The sequence below is a fragment of the Neofelis nebulosa genome, chromosome 11, assembly GCF_028018385.1.
Source record: "Neofelis nebulosa isolate mNeoNeb1 chromosome 11, mNeoNeb1.pri, whole genome shotgun sequence".
NCBI classification, from domain to species: Eukaryota; Metazoa; Chordata; class Mammalia; order Carnivora; family Felidae; genus Neofelis; species Neofelis nebulosa.
In genome coordinates, this window is record NC_080792.1 from 9,156,807 (window position 1) to 9,176,759 (window position 19,953).

The 19,953-nt window shown below is 36.7% G+C and overlaps 1 protein-coding gene across 1 annotated transcript in view; it reads right to left on the reverse strand.

Annotated features, from left to right (window-relative positions):
* Positions 1–19,953, reverse strand: part of CCDC102B (coiled-coil domain containing 102B) — a 194,715-nt gene that overhangs the window by 115,730 nt on the left and 59,032 nt on the right. Inside the window, 3 exon segments of the mRNA XM_058691842.1 lie at positions 17,846–17,972; positions 18,508–18,597; positions 18,797–18,927. Coding sequence (XP_058547825.1) covers positions 17,846–17,964 — 119 coding nt within the window. The 5' untranslated portion in view covers positions 17,965–17,972; positions 18,508–18,597; positions 18,797–18,927.

Sequence of the window (19,953 nt, forward strand, 5' to 3'; positions counted from 1 at the left end):
CCACTAGTTTTGATAATAAACATGGAGCGACAATACCTATCAGTTTGCTTGGAGCATGCCCGCTACAGTACATAAAAGATCTGGGCACAATGTTGATATTCAGTAAATGGTAAATATTCTCTTATGCTTCTTTTTTACTACATAAGATTCCCTTTCTGCATATCATGAATTTGTGGCTAAAACAAAAATAAAGAGTATAAAATCAATGTTCACAGATTTCTTATTACTAGTGAAGGTAGAAGATGTTATCATGAGACTCAGCTCTTTAAACAATTTATTCTATTTTCTATCCCTTGTTTGGGTAATAAAATCATCGGCTACAATGAACTCAAGAAAAAGTGAGATTAATAAGATTTAGAAAGCAAAACACTTAAAGATAAAACAAAGAAGAATTTCTAGGAATGTAAACAATCCCACTTCCAAATTATCTGAAGCCATGGGAACGATGAAATGATAAACTGAAATAAACAATCCAAACTGACGTTTCCTTGGTTCCTCTCCAAATAGGACGCACAATTCACAAATAAAGGGCTCACATACATGAAAAGCAGGCTGTTCTATTATTCTGCTCTGGTCCTGTCATCAACTCTTAGCCTACACTTATTATATATGAGCTATGCGGTCTAGATAAAAAGAATAGATCTTGTGCCAATAAAAAGATGTTTGTGTAGAAACTACTTGAAAACCCAAATAGAGTTCAATTCGTTAGTGTGTGTGTGTGTGTGTGTGTGTGTGTGTGTGTGTGTGTGTGTTGTGCTGTTTGTGCATGTAAAGGTAGGGAAAGAGAAAGAATGACTAATAATGAGAAAAGTAATGGATCTACACTAAGTTCCCTGGTCAGTTCATTCCTTTTTTTATCTGTGGCCCCATGCTCTGGTTAATTATTTTGCTCTGGATTTATGAAATCGCATAGCAATTTTAATACATCTATTTCCACAATCAGTCTATGAACTTCCACAAACTTCTGCAACTTGCCTTTTATTTATCTTTGTTTTCCCAATGTCTAGAATAAAGAAGATACTCAATTAATGAACCTAGAGGGAACTAGAATATAGAAGATACTCAATTAATGAATCTAGAGGAAACTAATTGAACCATTCAATTAAAATAGAGTTTACAACTGCCAAAATGCATATGTATGCAATTATGTTTATGCATGTCCATTGGGCCTTAACAAATTAGTCTTATTTTATTCATGTGGAATCCTCAGGCCTGTTGGAAGTGAAAAGAGCATTTGCTGTGTGTGTTTGTGTTTATGTGGAAATAGCGTGAATTTTGCTGCTTCAGGGAGTTTAGGGAAGGCTCTTACATTTCTTACTCTATGGAAGGTTAACTGGCTTTCCGCCATTTTTTTCCCTCATTAATCAAAGTCACCACCATTCTCTCAGTTTGTGTATGCCAAAACTTTAGATTTCCCTTACTGATCATTCTTCATCATCCCCTATTTCCAGTCAATTACCAAGTCCTGTTCATTTCACCATATGGGAGGTTTTTCATCTATGTTTACTTTTCTCCTTCTCAGCTACCTTCGTGCAAACACAGCCCACTCTTTCAGGAGCCCCAAAGTCCTTCCTTCCAATACTGTTTGCCACTCAACAACTACAGAGATATATTTTTCATTTGATTATTTAATCTTTGCTGAAACCCCTTCAATTTGTTTTCCCATTATTCTCAGGATTAAGTTCAAAATCCTTACATCAGTCTTACCTGCTGGGCTCCCTTCCTCGCCTTTCCATTTCAGCATCTCCAAGTCTCCTGTGCTTGGACACCTGGAGATCTCACTTCACACTGGAGCCAAGCTTTTAGTCTTGGATTACCAAAATAATTCAACTTCCTTTGGGTGTCAATACTCTATTCCTATATATTCACTCTTTGGCAGGAATATTTCTTCCACAAAAAATGTAGAAGTTCCAACTTGAACTAAAATACGTATGTTTTGTATTTTAAAAATAGATAATTCTTAAATATTCAATAAATCCTTGGTTTCTTTTTCTTCCTCTTGATTTATGCAAAATATCAACCTTCTCAATTAATACTAAACATGTAAAAGACATAATTTATGACATGCTAACATAAGGAGCAGCTACTCAAACTCATTATTATGTTTTTTTTAAATGCTTTTCTATTACTTAAATGGAACCACCACATGACAGTTGTTTTCTGCTGCATTAGAACTTCCATAATCAAGTGATCACATAGAGCCACAATTTTAAATTATTATAAAGCTCAGAGGACTTAAAAGGGAAATTTCTTCTGAAATAAATGCTTTGGTTAACATTTAAATTTGTCACAAAATGCATTTTTTTAACTTAACACTTTTCAAAAAGTAGAACAAACACGACTTGACATATTAATGTAATGCAGAGTTTGGATCCTTTTAAATAAAGTTATTCAAATATATTTTCCCATTAACATACTGAAACTTCCTAATGGAAACATGAAAAGCTGATTTTCTTTTCTGTAAACTCAACCATGACTTACAGCTCTTGCAGTCCCCCTACTTTCAACAATAAAGTGTTTAACAATAAAACATTAAGCACTGACTGTGCAATAATGAAAATCTAACACTCAAAGTATATTTATGCTTATACCTCAGGGGAGTTCTCTCATTATGTGTCAGTAGGAACATCTTATATATTTCCCATATGGATAACTTAGAAGATAACCACATTTGGTGACCAAATCATCTTCTCACTTAAGTGAACATACTCAGGGCATTAAATCCAAAGTCAGTCTACTATATGTCTCCTCTACCTCCAGGCATTGACTCTCTTAACTTAGCTTTTCTCCTTACATATGAGAGTCAGCCTGCTGTCCTTCATGATTCATGGAACACCAAGTAAGCCCTGCTGTCTCGCATGTTCTGACATTCCAGAAAGCATCCTGCCTTTCACTCACTTAATCACCTTGGCTATCCCTTTCAAAGCCCTTTCTTAAAAAGAAGAGTTTGCCTGCCTAAATCGCTTACTTTCTTCAAGTTTGCATTGTATAAATACAGCAAGGAAATGGTTTTCTTGAAGTTTTCTCTCTCTTTTTTTAATGTTTACATATTTTTGAGAGAGACAGAGTATGACCTGGGGAGGAGCAGGTGAAGGGGGAGACACAGAATACGAAGCAGGCTTCAGCTGTCAGCACAGAGCCTGACGTGGGGCTCGAACCCACAAACTGTGAGATCATGACCTGAGCTGAAGTCAGACACTTAACTGACTGAGACGCCCAGGCGCCCTAGTCTTCTTGAAATTTTCCATGGAAGCTCTGTATGGCTTTATATTTAGACTTCATAATTAAAAAAATTTCTTCAAAATAGAGTCTCTCATAAAAAAAAATCACTAAATTTACCAATACCCAGAGAATATGATGCATTCAGGTGGTGCATTCAAAAACTATGCAGTCTAGGACACTAACAATAAAGACTTTATTTTCTGGATTAAGGTAGATTGGGAACTTTTTTTTCTAATGGCATTGTAGAATTGCAAAACAATGGTGCGCCTGGGTGACTCAGCCAGTTAAGCATCTGGCTTTGGCTCAGATCTCATGGTTAGTGAGTTGGAGCCCCACGTCCACGTTGTCTGTGCTGACAACTCAGAGCCTAGAGCCTGCTTTGGATTCTGTGTCTCCCTCTCTCTCTGCCCCTCCCCTGCTTGTGCTCTGTCTCTCTCTCTCTCTCTCTCTCTCAAAAATAAATAAACATTAAATATTTAAAAAAAAAGAATTGCAAAAAAAATACTTTGGGTTTTTATTGTTGCTGCATTTTCGTTTTAATCAGATGGAAGTCATATGTGTGACACACAGTGATATCTGAACAGGGATTTACCACCTGCTGAGCGTGTTTCTGCAAATGTCCATTTATGAAAGTTCTTCGCTGAGGTACACAAATAACTTCCTTGGTTGAAAAAAACAGGTAAAGATAAAAAAAAATCCATGTGAAAAATATTGCTTCCTATCTCTTTCCAAATTTTTGGTCCTACTAGTTTTTTTTTAAACCAACATCCCTTTACATAATGCACCCTACTCAAAGATGAACACTCTCACAAACCTCCCTGTCACTAAATTTGACTGAAAAATTGTCATACAAACTCACAATCACGGGATCAAAAGCAAGCAGTGGTAACCATAGCTTAAAACGATAAACTGGGACATATTAAACATTTTAAAGATCTGAACAAAACTTGATTTAAATAGTGCCAAACAGAAGTGGATAGGAGCTCTCCACCCATAGGAGCTCAGGGAGAGGCCTTTGTAGAGAAAAGGCGGAAACAAAGTAAGGAAATTCTTGATTGGCTAGAACTTATAGAAAGCCTAGCTGTCTGTCTGTGATTGGCTGTCCTAAGATCACCACAGCACTAAAGTGACATCAGTCTAATGACCTCTTTGTTTAATTGACTTAAAAATCGTAGTTTTAATCATTTAAAACTGTATTTATTTATTTATTTATTTATTTATTTATTTATTTATTTATTTCAGTTTTCAGCCAATTTAGGATTAGGGTTTTAAAAGCATTTCAGCGACTTGTGTAAGGCAAAGGCAAAATAAAAGGCAAAACCAGCAAATGCATGTAAAACAGTGTATTTTGATAACAATTTTATTAAAATTATATGCATGTGTATATAATAATGACTACTCATTTCTGCATGTTGCTAACATAGCATAAGGATAAACATTCTTTCACTTTTGAGCTTTGAATATTCATGCATTCCTTCAAAAGCTATTTACTGAATCTCTCCTATGTGCCACAGACACTGTTCCAGGCGTTTGGAGGTACATAGGAAATAAATGGATTTAAATATCTACTCTCATGGAACTTAACATTGTGATTACATGTGAAATCTGACTCAGAAATTCAAGTGTAAATCATTTTTTTTTCTCCAAAGATTCCCTTGCAGCAAATTATCAAGATGTTTTCACATTTTAAAATGGAACCAAATTTTTGTTACGAAAGAACCAAAACAAGTTATTTTGGACATGTTGGAGGAACTGGGTATAACAGAATTGCATAAACTATAACACAAACAAACTAACCCAATTTTTGGAGTTTAATCACATATTCCTAATTAATCTTTCAAATATAAATATTTGCACATGTTAAACTATTCTTTTCTGAAGGAACTCTGGGCTGAGAATGAACTGAACTTTCTAAAAGTTCTCAAAAATATTTTAAACAGGAAACCAGCTGCCTCCACCCACCCATGGCAATGTGTTCAAAGTTTAATACCACAGGAGCCCATGTAAGTCCTTGAATACTCCAAATTACTGCAGGTCAGATTTAGTCCGTGAATTATAAGTCTTTATGAATGTGATTGCCGAGGATGATGAGAAAATAAAATTATTAGTGAATATGAACCTACCCAAGTTTCATAATTATGTTTTTTCTTAAAACATGATTCGTACATGATTAATCTATTTTGAAATCACAAGGCTGTCTACCTGTGAGTAGAAATAGCAGAGGTTCCAGAAAGTATATTGTATCTCTTGTGACATAAATGGAAAAAGTACAAAAGGGATATGTAAACTTGATTTTGTATATAATTAAAACATAGTCATTTATAGTACTATATTCACTTACCATAGTATAAATATATTAAATCAATTAATTTTTCTTGGTCATGAAGATTCTAATACTTAGAAAAACTAAAGTAAAATAATACAAAAAAGCAAAGGAGGAATATTGGAATTGTTCAAAACTGAACATTCTTTTTTGTTTTTATTAAAAATTTTTTTTTATGTTTATTCATTTTTGAGAGAGACAGAGACAGAGCGCGAATAAGGGAGGAGCAAAGAGAGAGGGAGACACAGAATCCGAAGCAGGCTCCAGGCTCCGAGCTGTCAACACAGAGCCTGACGCGGGGCTCGGACTCATGAACTGTGAGATCATGACCTGAGCTGAAGTTGGATGCTCAACCAACTGAGCCACCCAGGCACCCCACAAAACTGAACGTTCTTATACTATGTAACAAAAAGAGAAATAGTAATATGTTATCAGAATACAAATTATCAGAACAGCAGTTAATAATGTGTTGATGTTTAGACAAAATGTTGACTTCTTATCTTAGTTACTAGCATTAGATTTATAGCCTTGTTATATTTCTATGGACTCTCCTAACATTAAAATAATAGCAACCATATATTTTGTTCTAATCCTTTCAAATTTTCATGTAAAATAAAACAAGTTATCAGCTTTCAGATATATTATTTCGAGGAAAATACTTTCTCCAGAAAAACAAATCTGGTGGTTGTATAATACCTAAGTTACTTATAATAATGAGATCCGAAATCTTGATTTCACTGGGAAAATTTCATTTATCTTAAGAAAAGACAGGAAATATTACAAAGCATAAATGTTAGATTTTTATTTGAAGTTCAGTTACTATTCATGCTAGTGAAAATTTTTTCCTCTTTATACATTCTCTATATTAGCAAAAATGTCTTTGTACTCTGGACATAGAGTGTACAATCAGCTTTTTAAGTGTTGATATTTCAGGGTTTTGTCTTTGACATAAGAGAAGATAACACTAAAGAGAAAAGCAATTTCACTATATAGCAGAGTTCGTAACAAATTGCTAATTGATCTGAAATGAGGTTTCATCTGTTTGCATTGTAGGTATAGTGTTTTATTTCCTTAGCAAAGACAAGGGATTGGATTAAAAATGTCAAAACAACAGGAAGTGAACAGCTCGTGTTTACATTTCTCAAAAGATCTGGCTTTCCAGTCCCTAAAATAGAAAATGTAAGACATGTGCAAAGAGAACTGCAGAAGGCTGAAGACCAGATTAAAAAGATACATTTCTGAAAACTTGCTTGTTTTTATTTACCCTCTTAGTCATATAAATATTTCCTTTCAATCCTTTCTCAAATAATCCCTATAAAGCCACAGTTTTAAATCTTCCTCCGAAACTCTTATTTTGCTTTTTCTGTTTCTCTGCTCTACCAGATTTGGATCTTTTGTTTAATTTATAAAAGAAAGAAAAGAAGAAAAGAAAAAAACAAAAAAAACAACAATAAAAAATAAAAAACTAAGAAATGTGTGGAATCCTAGAATTGGGTTTCATCATTTTCATTATTGCCTGCTTTTCAACCGATTAGATTTTCTTAAATTATAACGAGAGGAGAACACATCGGTGCCAGTAATCTCCAATGGTCACCCTATTTTACACACCTCTCAGTATCAGTAGAACTTAAATACATCAACAGGACATCATCAGAATGGTAGAACGGAGCTCAGAGAACACTGGGTTCAGAATTAGAAAACCTGGGGTAAATCTGTTCCATAGGAAGTTCACTCAAACACCTATCTTCACGTCCAAAAGAAGATAAATGCAATGCCTTAAACATGATCTACACTTGCTATGAGAGTACTCTGTAATTATTTATATTCTGGAGTAGTATAGCCTGTGCCGTCCAGTAGGATAGTCACAAGGCAGATAGTGCTGGTGAAATCTTGAGAGCGGTCTGAACTGGGACGTACTAGAAGCCGAAATGAGGCACAGGTGGAAAATAAAAATGTAGACCAGCTCATTAAGTTTATATTGATTACATTTTAGAATGGTAATATTTTAAAGATGTGGGTTAAGTAAAATATATTACTAAAATCAATATCACATTTAATTTTTAACTTTTTAAATGTAACTAAATTGCAAATGTTGCTTGGATTATATTTCTATTGGACAGCTCTACTTTAGAACATCCAAAAAAATGTAAGGGCTTTTCTTTTTCAGAGAGAATTTTATAGAAACAGAAAGCTATGCTTTGATTTTTTCAAAACTATATCCAGTGGGTTCTCACAAAATTTCTGTCTCTATCTTACAGAGGCTTCCTATCTATGCTTCAAATTAAGATGATTTCTAATAACATTATTCACAAATATATGTTTGGAAAAATGCATCCTATTGATAATGGAAATATACGCCAAAAAAACATGGCTACCATTCAAATACAAATGAACAGGACATTTTCATTCTCTGCCACATGGTCATATACGCAAGAGATGCTGTATTAGTCACATCAAAGTAAACCAACATCATACAAAACATTGGATATGGCTGTTCAACATTCTCATCTAAGTTTAAAAGAAACACCATTTATTTGAAGCTGTTTAGACAGCATGGGCTTTTAGACAAACATAATTGCTAAATACTAAAATATATGTAGTTGTTAAACATATCGCTTTTACTATGAACTAAAGCCCAAGAAAAATATCATTGATTCATGGTTTCTGAATATCATTAATAAATATAATTTCATTTTTATCTAAAACTTTGGCAAAATAATACAAATCTAGAAAAATTATGGGCTTATAATTTGTTAGATGTGAAAAATTCTGCCTATTTCTTATCTTTCCCCAAAGATTCTTCTCTAGTACAGATTGTAAGACCGAGAAAACATCATTAAAAATAGCAAGGACAGGGGCGCCTGGGTGGCTCAGTTGGTTAAGCGTCTGACTTCAGCTCAGGTCATGATCTCACACTCCGTGAGTTCGAGCCCCGTGTCGGGCTCTGTGCTCACAGCTCAGAGCCTGGAGTCCACTTCGGATTCTGTGCCTCCTCCTCTCTCTGCCCCTCCCCTGCTCATGCTCTGTCTCTCTCTGTCTCAAAAATAAATAAAACATTTAAAAAATTTAAAAAAATAGCAAGGACAGCACAGAGGATATTGTCAATTAATACTCTAATACACGTAGCATGGCGAGCATTTCGTAAGGTATAGAATCATTGACTCAGTATGTTGTGCACCTGAAACTAATTTAATATTATATGCCAACTCTACTTCTGTTAAATTTGTTTAAGTAGATAACTATAGGTGGTGATGGACACGTTAAAATATAGCAAGAAGGTAAGTGGATGAAATCACTAACAAAATAAGAGTCTCAGCATGGGAATGGGAAATTAAAGTTAGTGTCCACTTGTGGATATCTATCTTTATACCATTGCAAGAGCCATATATGAAATATCATGTTTTCCCATGTATTTTTATAACAGGAATGTTTTCCACATTGGAATAAATTCAGAAACATTAATAATAAAATGTATCTAGTAAAACCAGCTGTTGTACTGACTATTAAGGTACGTGAGGGATGGAATGTTTTCAGGGACAAAAACCTAACTTAACGTCCAAAATATTTTCACATGCGGTGTCCTTACAATAATCTCCTCTCTCAGTTCCTATTAATTCTGATGGTTTTACCTCACCCACCCATGCTGGTTCTATACCCTAGATGCTTTACCATACTAACATTTCTTCCCATTTCAATGTTAAGCACCTCTCTGATTACCTTCTATTGTCCCCACGACTCTCTTCTCTGACCAAATTTGAACCTCCTACTAATTTATCCTATTGCCTTCTAACTGTGTGTCATCTACTTTCTATCGACACTGCCCTCCCTTTTCTGAGCTCCATTATTAGCAAATGCCTCTCAGCTAGAATGGCATTCTCTCAACCGTGCTTGCCCAGAAAACTCCAATTCTGGATAGCATCCAACTATCCGCCTCCTCTATAGACACATCTGAGCACCCGGCATTACTTAGAGAAAACATCCTTCACTATGGGGTCTCAATTCAAATTCTTCACTCTGAATATCAAACAAGCCTCTAGCACGGCCACACCAACTGTACTACATTTCCCTTATCAATTCACTTCCCCGTTCTCCTGAACAACTCCACACATTTTCTGTCTCCAAACTTCCCATTTCTTCTGTTACTCTTCCATCTTTCTTGATGAACTTTTTTTTTTCTTTATTTCACTGACAAAAGAAAAGTGATCAAAAGACAACTGCCATCCTCTAGCTCTGCCACACCTACCAGTCTTGCGGATGGATACCCCTACCTCAGCCTCCTTGTAGGGCGGGCTCGTCCATACCCACATGGCCAAACTTCCCATTTGTGTGTTCCATGTAAATCCCCTCTAACTGCCTTAGACTTAGCTCCTGCAAATATGTCCTCTCCTACTTAATCAAATTAAATTTCCTTCCTAAATCATTCTCATCAGCAAATGGGCGTACTAGAATACCTTTGACCTGAAAAACAAAAATCATCTTGATCCCCATGCAGGGGCCATCACACTTCTCTGACATTTTTTACAGTAAAAAGCTTTAGAAGATATTTTCACTCCTCTCTTTCTTTCTTGAACTCACTCTGTTTTAAGCCCAGATCTCTACCAAAACAGAAATCAATGACTTCTAAATTGCTAAATCTAATTAATAGCTAACTCCTGTTTTCTTTTTTTTAGTCTTTATTTTTAATATTTATTTATTTTTGAGAGAGTGAGCAGGGGAGCGGTAGAGAGACAGGGAGACAGAGGATCTGAAGCAGGCTCTGCGCTGACAGCAGTGAACCCAAAGCAGGGCTTGAACTCATGAACCGTGAGATCATGACCTGAGCTGAAATCAAGAGTCTATCACTCAACCAAATGAGCCACCCAGGCGCCCAACTCCTGTTTTCTTTGACCAATCAGTCGTATTTTAGTTAACTGGCCGTTTCATCTTTCCGGAATGACTCATTTACTTGGTTTCTGAAAGACTTCTGTCCCATGGTTCCCCTCCTACCCCACCCAGTACTGCTCCTCGTTCTGCTCTGGGGGGTCTGCAATGAATATGTTTTTTACTCAAAGGGTACTTCTGTCTTCAGCTACCAAAAAAAAATGCTTCTATCAGTTGTTTAACATCAAATAGCTTTGTATCTTTTCTACATAGCAACTCTTAGCAAATATCATCAAATATAGATCACCCAGATATTTACATATATGAAAATATTAGTAATCCTCTGTAAAGCTATGACTCTAATAGAATGACACTGAGCACAACTCATCTTCTCTTTGATAGGCTGCTTTCCGCCAGTGAGATACTCAGTTTTCTGGGGCTGAAGGCATGTCCAACTCTTGCTTTCAGCTCAGGTCATGATTGATCTTGGCTCAGCTCATGATCTTGTGGTTCGTGGGTTAGAGCCCTGCGTCTGACTCTGTGCTGACAGCTGGGAACCCTTCAGATTTTTTTCTCTTTTATCTCTCTCTACCCTTCCCCTGCTCATATTTAAACACATTCTCTCTCTCTCTCTCTCTCTCTCTCTCTCTCTCTCTCTCTCTCTCAAAATAAATAAATAAATAAATAAACTTGTTAAAATAATGAAGATACCCAGTTTTCCTTTTTCCAACACTTGGTAACAACTGTGCATCTAGAGTTGATCAGGGCACTGGGGACCAAACGTTGAGCTCCAGGCATTTGGTATGCAAAAGACCCTCTATAAAAGATAATCTTGGAATACAGCCTAGACCTGTTTAATTAAAATGAAATGTCATAAGGTCAGTGGTGAAAGTATCTGAACTGACAAATGTACTTATTGTTTTAGTAATGATAAATTTAAAGGAATGAACTTTTACATTTCAACTGTCTTCATCTGTTTGGGCATATGGCCAAAAGGCATTACTCCAATAAAGCCCACTTAAATAACAATAAACTTGTAAAACAGCAGGTAGTACATTTGTAAAATGATAGCATAGACACCATTATATTATATATGTATATATTATATATGTATATATAAAATATTTTATTTAAAGAAAAAGTAAAGTATGTTTAAGGTTTAGACATATGAGGAAAAATGTTAAACAGGGTTTATTATTTTTACTACAAATGTACAGTACTCCACACTGCCAGCAACAGATAGATGCTGTTCACATATTGGAAAAAAACAAACAAACAAAAAAAAACTTACATGATACTTTTCTTTGATAATAGTTGAGTCTTCCCATAATTTTAAGAAGGTGTGGTCACTAAGCATTCAATCATATCACACATCAAACAGAAACAAAAGAAGGCCAATGTGTTCCCCATATCATTTCCAGTAACCTCATGCATTTCATTTATGAATACGTGATAGTTGATGAAAATCAATGCTTAAATTTCCTCTGAGAAGTCAAAAGACATCTTCTTTGAACATGACACCAAGGAAATGAGAGGAAAACCTAAGAGTTGAATACGAGAACGGCCAATTTAAATATAAAAAGTGCTTATTTTCAGTATCAATTTATTCTGTCTGTTCCCAAAGGCGAGAGCGGACCACCTGAGAAAATTGCGATTAGCTTGGATTTACGGATGCTGTCTTGCCGCCTCATCCCTGCACTCTATTACCCCAGAGCCATCCTAACCCATTCTGCTTAACTCCGGCCAGATTCACATTCCTAAAATACCAGTGGACCAGAGTGGAAATAGCTCTGGAGCCAGAAAGACATTATTGGGAATCCTAGCTCCAAAACTTACTATATCTGTGGCTTTGAAGAAATCGTTTACCATTTCTGAACATCAAATTTCTTTACGTATAGAATGAAGGTACTCCGTAAAGTGAAGTTCATTCTATTACACAACTGTCAGGATCATAGGTATGTATGTAAATAAATCATCTTACAAGGAAACATTATTCTTTGCTGGTAGGAGGAGGGCGAGGAGGAGGAGGATGACGACAACAATGACAAAGCAAAGAGGAACAAATACTCTCATCTCTTCAGAAACTTGCAGTTGTCCCCACTGCATAATATACAGGGGCAAAATTACTCTGTGTATTCAGAGTATACAGCGCTTTGTGCTTCATAACTTTGTCCTGTTCTATCTATTCAGCACAATATATCTGCTACTCACAAAGGTCCGTTTTATTTCTTCTCCAATGAAGCTCATCCCTAACCTTCCCTGCTTCATATTAATTTATGCTCAAAACTCTTTGCCCCAACTATTACTACAAAGTAGGATGATCTTTTTGTTTTTCAGCAATTATCTAAGTTCCATGGATTTTTCAAGACTCAGCTCAGGGAGCTGGACTTTTTTCTCAAGGCTTCTCTAAAATCTTGCTAAAAAGAGGATGTTTGAAGGTTTTGCCATTATAGAAAAATTCAATTAACCTTGCGGTATCAGCCCGGAAGAAACAGTACTTCTTCACATAGAAACTGTTCTTATATCATTTTTTAATTTTAAAGAATCACCGCCATTATATTTGTGGCTCTAATGATTAGAGGAAACCTTCATAAATTTCAAGGCCACAGGCATTGCAAAGCACTAGGCAACTATATCCCAGTGATCAAGCAATTACTGAATCCAATAAAAACATGAAGAATGTAAAAGGGGGACCATTATACAATCTATTATTTTATAAGAAAACTATTTCTTAAAGTTTTGGGAAAAAAAGCAATTCACATAAAGCATTTTTCTAAATATCATGCAGATAGATTTATTGATATCTAAAATCAATATTGAAAAATCACAGAAAAGCTATACAGATACTATATCACTAGCTTTTTAAGATCCCTTCTTAATCTAATGCCTATGTAAAAATGTGGACAAAAGTCATAATTCAGGAATATTTAATGTATATGCAAGGATATTCAACAATGAAATGATTAAAAAACAAGGCATTTAATCAAAAGTTGTAACAGTATCCTACTCCACAAAAATATTAGCAGAAGTGTATTCACCTGATCAGAAAATAGAAAGCTAGTATTGATGTAAATGAGAATATCAAGAAATATCACTATATATTTCAACAGCATACGTTACAGGTTTCTAATTACATTTTTAAAAGAATATCTTCCTTAGATTTCTATTTAATAGACTTCTCCACTTAGCGTTCATTTTACAATTTATGTTTGTGGGAAACATAAGCAAACATTTCCAAATGGTTTCCAAAGATCATTTTCCCCTCCTCAATTCTACAATTACTTTCCATATAGTTAAAGATCCATTTCTTCTCTATTATGTACAGGAGTTTATTGTTTGATTCTATGCCATATCTCTTCAATACAACCCAGGTAACTTTGAAGTATACTTTTCTGTTAACAATAGCAGGAATTCAGTATGAGGACTGTCCATCAAAATGAAAATAACCCTGAATGCATGAGGCAGAATTATGAGGGTTTGCATAACAGTTTTACATTGTTCTAAAACTCTAAGAATATAGGTTACTTCCAGCACATTGACTAACTCATCATATTCATTTGAACTACAAAATAAAGTTTTAATATCAACATAATCTATAACTTTCTAAATTTAGAGTTGAAATTCTTACCTGAGTTTTGCTTAGTATATTATTTTTTGAAAACAGGAAAAGTATGGCAAGCTGTCAGGATAAATAATACCAACAGTGGAAAATGGAAGAAAGAGGGAAGGAACCAAGTCCACTTTAAGAAGAAACTCCTAATCCCTCTGTTTCCCAGACCTACAGTAGTTTTGTTCTGCATCTTATAAGCAACTGTCTTTCTTTGCTCCGAGAATACCACATGCTCTGCTCCAGCAGGAAAATGTAATAATTAAATAGAAAACCACAAGGTTATTAGGCATCTTACCCTCTGGGCTTGCTGGGCTGCTCCAGCGGCTCAGTGTTACAGACACATGTGTAAACAACAGAATTTCCTGCATCCTTTTCTCATCTGTATAGCTCTGGGGTCCTGGCCAACAGGATTATTTCCAGCATTAAGGCCACTCCGCACTAACTCAAAAAAGATTCCCATTGGTTGTGAAGTTTTATCAAAACCAATACAACACCCTCTTTGGATCACAAGTAAGCGAACCAAAATGAAATCACTTTAATGTTCCCTAACTAAGTATGGTTACCCAAAGCCTTCCATCCAACCCATTTGAAACCACGCACTGTGAGTGAAAAAGGAAGAAAATACCCACTCCTTCATCCACAAGTGTTTAACAGCAATGGGTATAACTTGTAATACTAATAGAAAAAACCAAGATGGCCAAGAAGAAAGAAACAAAGTATCTATTCATAAGATTTAAAGAGAGATTATACTACAGATCACAGGAACAATAGAAAATATCATTGGTCCAGGAAGATTTTTATTAGGTTGCTAAAAAAAAGAAAGACTATTTAATAGAATATTCAAGTCAGTAAATCATGATACACAAACTGTATGTCAAAACCGTGGATTTTAGTCATGTGGCGAGACTTGTGAGCTGCATCTCCAGAGCCCCCTAGGGAGAGCCCTCTGGCTGCCTGGGGGCAGGGAGGGAAGGAGTGATTTTCCAGGGACACGACCCAGCTGTCAGGAAGCACTCTGAGGAAGGGGTGGTGACAGACCACAGAGTTTCTCTGGTTGACACTACGAGCACTAAATGCCCAAAGAAAGAGGCAAGGGCACAAGAAACACAATGAGCACATTCCTCATAAATAGCACAGAAACAGCACTTGAACGAAGAGTTAATGTCTTCAGATCCTTTAGTCTTTCTCCCTCCTTGGTGTGGATGACCATTCTTAGCTGAATAATATGTTTGCCATCCATTTCCACTTAACAGCATCCTTCCCCCTTACATCCCAATGCAACAGAGAGGTGACATTCTCCTGTAGAAAAGGAACTAATCCTCTGAGTTCAGGTTTCCTTTCCCCGGTTTTTTCCGGAGATGTGCTCAATCACCTTTCTCTCTCCTCTTCCTCTGAGCTCTCCTTGTATCTGGAATCCCCCCAGGAGATTTTAAACACTGTCAAGGCTTCAGCCCATTTCGCTTACGTCCATAAGTCAATTCATTTTCATTTGTAGCTACCATTCCCCTCCATTTCATGGTCAGGTAGTTGAAAAACTTCTTTCCAAAAACCCCATTTCATCTGCCATTTACTCCCTTTAGTGCACCAAAGTGACTCTCTGAAAACACACACATTTGCACTCACATACATGCATATTTGGGTTTTTTTAAGTTTCTAGACTCCTCTTAGCACTCATTGTACCTGTCATCTCCATAGCCTTTGACACTGCTGTTCACACCCCTGCCAACATGGAGACACTCTTCTCTATCCTAGCACAATACTCTCCTCTTCCTCTTGACCTTTCTCGCTGGCTCTCCCCAGTCTCTTCGGTGGTGCTTCTTTTCCTTCCCATCGCTCTGTGTACATCAGATATTTTCCCATGTAAGTCTATTACCTCTCTGGATAATGTCATCCATTCTCATGATTTGAGCTATTATCTTTCCTTTCAAATGACTTTCAAGTATCTTCGTTTTTGGATTCAATTCTCTTTTGAGTCTCCGACACTTACACGCACCAGCACTCTAGACCCTGCCACTAGAAAATGTAACAGATATGTCATCAACATATTTAAAACAGAAATCATCTTCTCTCCATGGGCTCACTGCATTGTTTATCTCAGTAACGGCAACCCAGTCTTATAGTTTGCTAAAGAAAAACCCTGGAAGTAATCTCTGACTCCTAGTCTACACCCAATCCAGGACCAGTTCGCTCTGACTTTACTTCAGTAATATGCTCAGTCCTCTCTCTTCCCACTGCCAAATCCTGGTTCAGGCAGCCATCAGGATCTGCCTGGAATGCTGCAGTATCCTAAATTATTTGCCTGTCTCAAAATTTGCCCCTCTCCATATTTAGCAAGAGTTACAATGGCCTATTCCTACTGCTCGTGCTACCTGAAATCTCTAAAGATTTTTGACCCTCTTAATCAAATCTCTTCTTTACAATATATTTGTCAGAATGCAGTTTTTTCTGGATTACTTGTTCTGTCCTGCTGACTGTACCATATCCCCATACCCTCCTTTATTAGTTTTCAAGGTGGAGTGCTTCCAAGGGACTATCACTGGTCCTATTCTCACTCCGAGCCCTCTGTCTGGGTGATCACATTTGTTTCTGTGGCCACTTTTGCCACTCATACATCATTGTGTGTTAAATTGTGTCTTCTGACAAGATGTGTGGAAGTCCTCTCCCTTGGACCCTGTGAATGTGACCTTATTTGGAAATGGGGTCTTTGCAGAGGTAATCAAACTAAAATGAGGTCGAATGGATTAGGGTGAGCCCTAGTCCAATGACTGGTGTCCTTCTAAAGAGAGAGAAACTTAGAAACAGACACCCAGGGGCAAATTCCATGTGAATGCATTGGCAAAGATAGAAACGATGCATCTGTAAGCCAACGATTGTTGGCAACCACCAGAATCTAGAAAGAGGCAAGGAAGGACCCTCCCCTAGAGCCTTTAGTGAGACTATGGCTTTGCTGACACCTTGGTTTTGGACATTTATAAGCCAGAACTGTGAGATAAAAAAAATATCTATTGTTTTAAGCCACCAAGTTTGTGGTAAATTGCTATGACAGCCCTAGCAAATAAACTAATATACATTTAATTCCAAAACACATATGGCCAGCCCATAATAGAATATCAAGCTTCAGATCTGCATGTCTAATAGTCTAATGAGAATAGGCACTAGGAGCCACTTAAATCCATAATTTCCAAACAGCAAATCTCTTATATTTCTTCCAAAACCTCTCCTGTTGTATCTTTTATTCTTGATCTAAAATAATGATGTTGCCATCCATGCAGTCTGTCAAGCTAGAAACCTTTCTCTTATTCCCTAGTCTTTATACCACTCCACCCTTCACACATCATAACTTATTTTATACTAAAACCTGAAAGAATTGTCCATTTCTCTGTCTTCGTTTCATCTCCTTTCATCTCTTTTGAATCCACACCAATCAGACTTTTGTTTTACCACATGAGCTTTTACGTTCAAGCTGATAAATCACTGATCAGTAAAATCTGACTATATCTGTAGGGTTTCTTCTCATTTTCCAACACAACCTCACTTCTCTTGAGATAAAGTGGAATGGGATCCTGCTTTGTGCTTATTACCAAGTCTGGCTCACAAATGCTTTGTTGACTGATAGGACCTACCAGCATCATGGAAACAAAGTTATCCAGTGTCTCTATCTTAGTTCAAATAGTACATTCCCACCATGGCTCACATACTCAAACACACATGGGTGCACAAACATCTGCATTATCTTAATGCTCAATATTCCATAACAACCAAGGGGAGTATAAGAAAAGAAGGAGAAAATTCAGCCTTAGAGTTTTCATTTCTTGGCAAGTTTACAATACCTTTTAGAGAGAGCACATGTGAGCAGCAGAGAGGGACAGAGGGAGGAGAGAATCTTGAGCTGTCTCCACGCTCGGCACGGAGCCTGACGAGGGGCCCGATCCCACGACTCTGGAATCATGACCTGAGCTGAAACCAAGAGTCGGAAGCTCAACCAACTGAGCCACCCAGGAGCCCCAAGTTCTCAATATCTTAAGGCACTCAACACACATCAGTGAAAGCTGATTTTTTTTATATGTGTGCATTCCAATTTTATTCTATATATTAGGTTGTCCCTAAGAAGTCTGCTACTTACCTACCTAGTATTATTTCTCTGATTCCTCCCTACAGCTGGAAAAAAAAAAAAAAAAAAAAAAGCTTATGTCACCAAGACTCCCATTACAGACACACTTAGCTATGTGGTAGTTTGGGCAGTAAAACATAAGTGGAAACCTGATAAGCATTTTTGAAAAGTTTTGTCTTCCTTACATGGATACCTTTCCATTTCACTTCTCTCTTTATCCTTACTTGAACAAGGATAGGAAGCCGGAGATGGAGAAGCATGACTTGATCGTGAGGTCATGAGGTCATAATTCAGATGAAAGCCACATTGAAAATGGCAGAAGCAGCCAGGACCATGACCGGACTTGTGCAGGCATTTGGTGATGGAGAGAAAAGAACTCACCTGGTTAAACCACTGTCTTCGGTCTGCTCCGGTGGCCTTATTGATTAGATCAGGAGCTCCAGGCCCAGGGACAGTTATAACACTATCTAACTGGAAAAACAACGGGGAACATATTAGTCAGATCCCTATCAGCTAACTGGGGAGTTCAGAAGAAGCCGTAAGGTTGGAAAGCCCCATCAAAACCTTTACCTAATTTCACAGCTATTTCTCACAATCTCTGCAAGGCATCTCCTGATTCCCACAGAAAGTGAATGCTACAGTCAAAGGTGATATTCATGCACTTAATTACCTGTTTCCTCAGGGGACTGTAAATCTTTTAAGGACACAATATTGTACTTGTCTTTGAGTTTCTAGCAGATACGAAAATATATGGATAAGTGATGAAGGTACAAATGCATAAATAATGGATGAATGGATGTTCTGTGAAAGCAATGAAAGAAACAAAAATAATGAGAGTAACTCAGAATTGGATAACTTACCGAGAAAATAAATCAGAAAGATACACCTTTAAAACAATAAGTATACAGTGATTTTTAAATTCTTCATACTGTTGGGGTTTTTTCCTACTTTTATACATCGGAAGAATCAATAATGGCAACATCACACATACGTGCCTTTCACTGACAAAGCGCGATAGAGAAACACTGGCAAAGTAAGACGAACGGGAAAGATGTTTTGTGGACCTGAGTCACCACTTGAATTCAGTTGTACTGCTAAATCTTAATTGCTCCAATTTTAATGGCTTTACCAATATTTGTAGAATTACTCAAAAGCATCATAACTGTCTCCCTAACTGGAAGTGTCTTGCAAGGAAGGCAGTTTGGCTCTTATTGAAATGCACTACATGGTTTGAAACGATAGATTAGAAACACATATGCACGAAATCAGAGCCCATTATGATTCTTACAAATATGTCTTTCCTTCATCAAGACAGACCAGGGGGGTTAGCCACCACCTTTTATTACACTACCTTGCACCTACTCACACACATGAGCCACTTAAATCCTCGTGTCCATATACGAGTCTTATTGCAGCATTACAGAAAATATTTTCTTCCCTCTCACTTTTTAGAAGGAGGAATTATTGCCTCACAATGTCCAGAATTTCTTTACAAACACATCGTCTATTTTCTATGACAATGTCGGAGTAGTAACACAAAGCCAGCTTTATTTGTATTTTGTCAGTTAAGGGAAAGGTTAAGAAAAAAACTGTGAGAAAAATAAATCTGATCTCTACTTAATATAACTTCAAAAAGAAGAGATCCTAATCACAGACTTGGGTTTGAGCGTTGGTTGGGCGTGCTCAGGGAGCTCTGTCTCTGAGCCTCAGTTCCATCACTGTAAAACAGTGGGTCATGGACGGTGGATCCTAAGGGTAAGGAGGCAATGGAAACAAAGCGCTAAAGGAGTAGCTAATACTAAATAAACTAAAGCTATCATTAGTTGT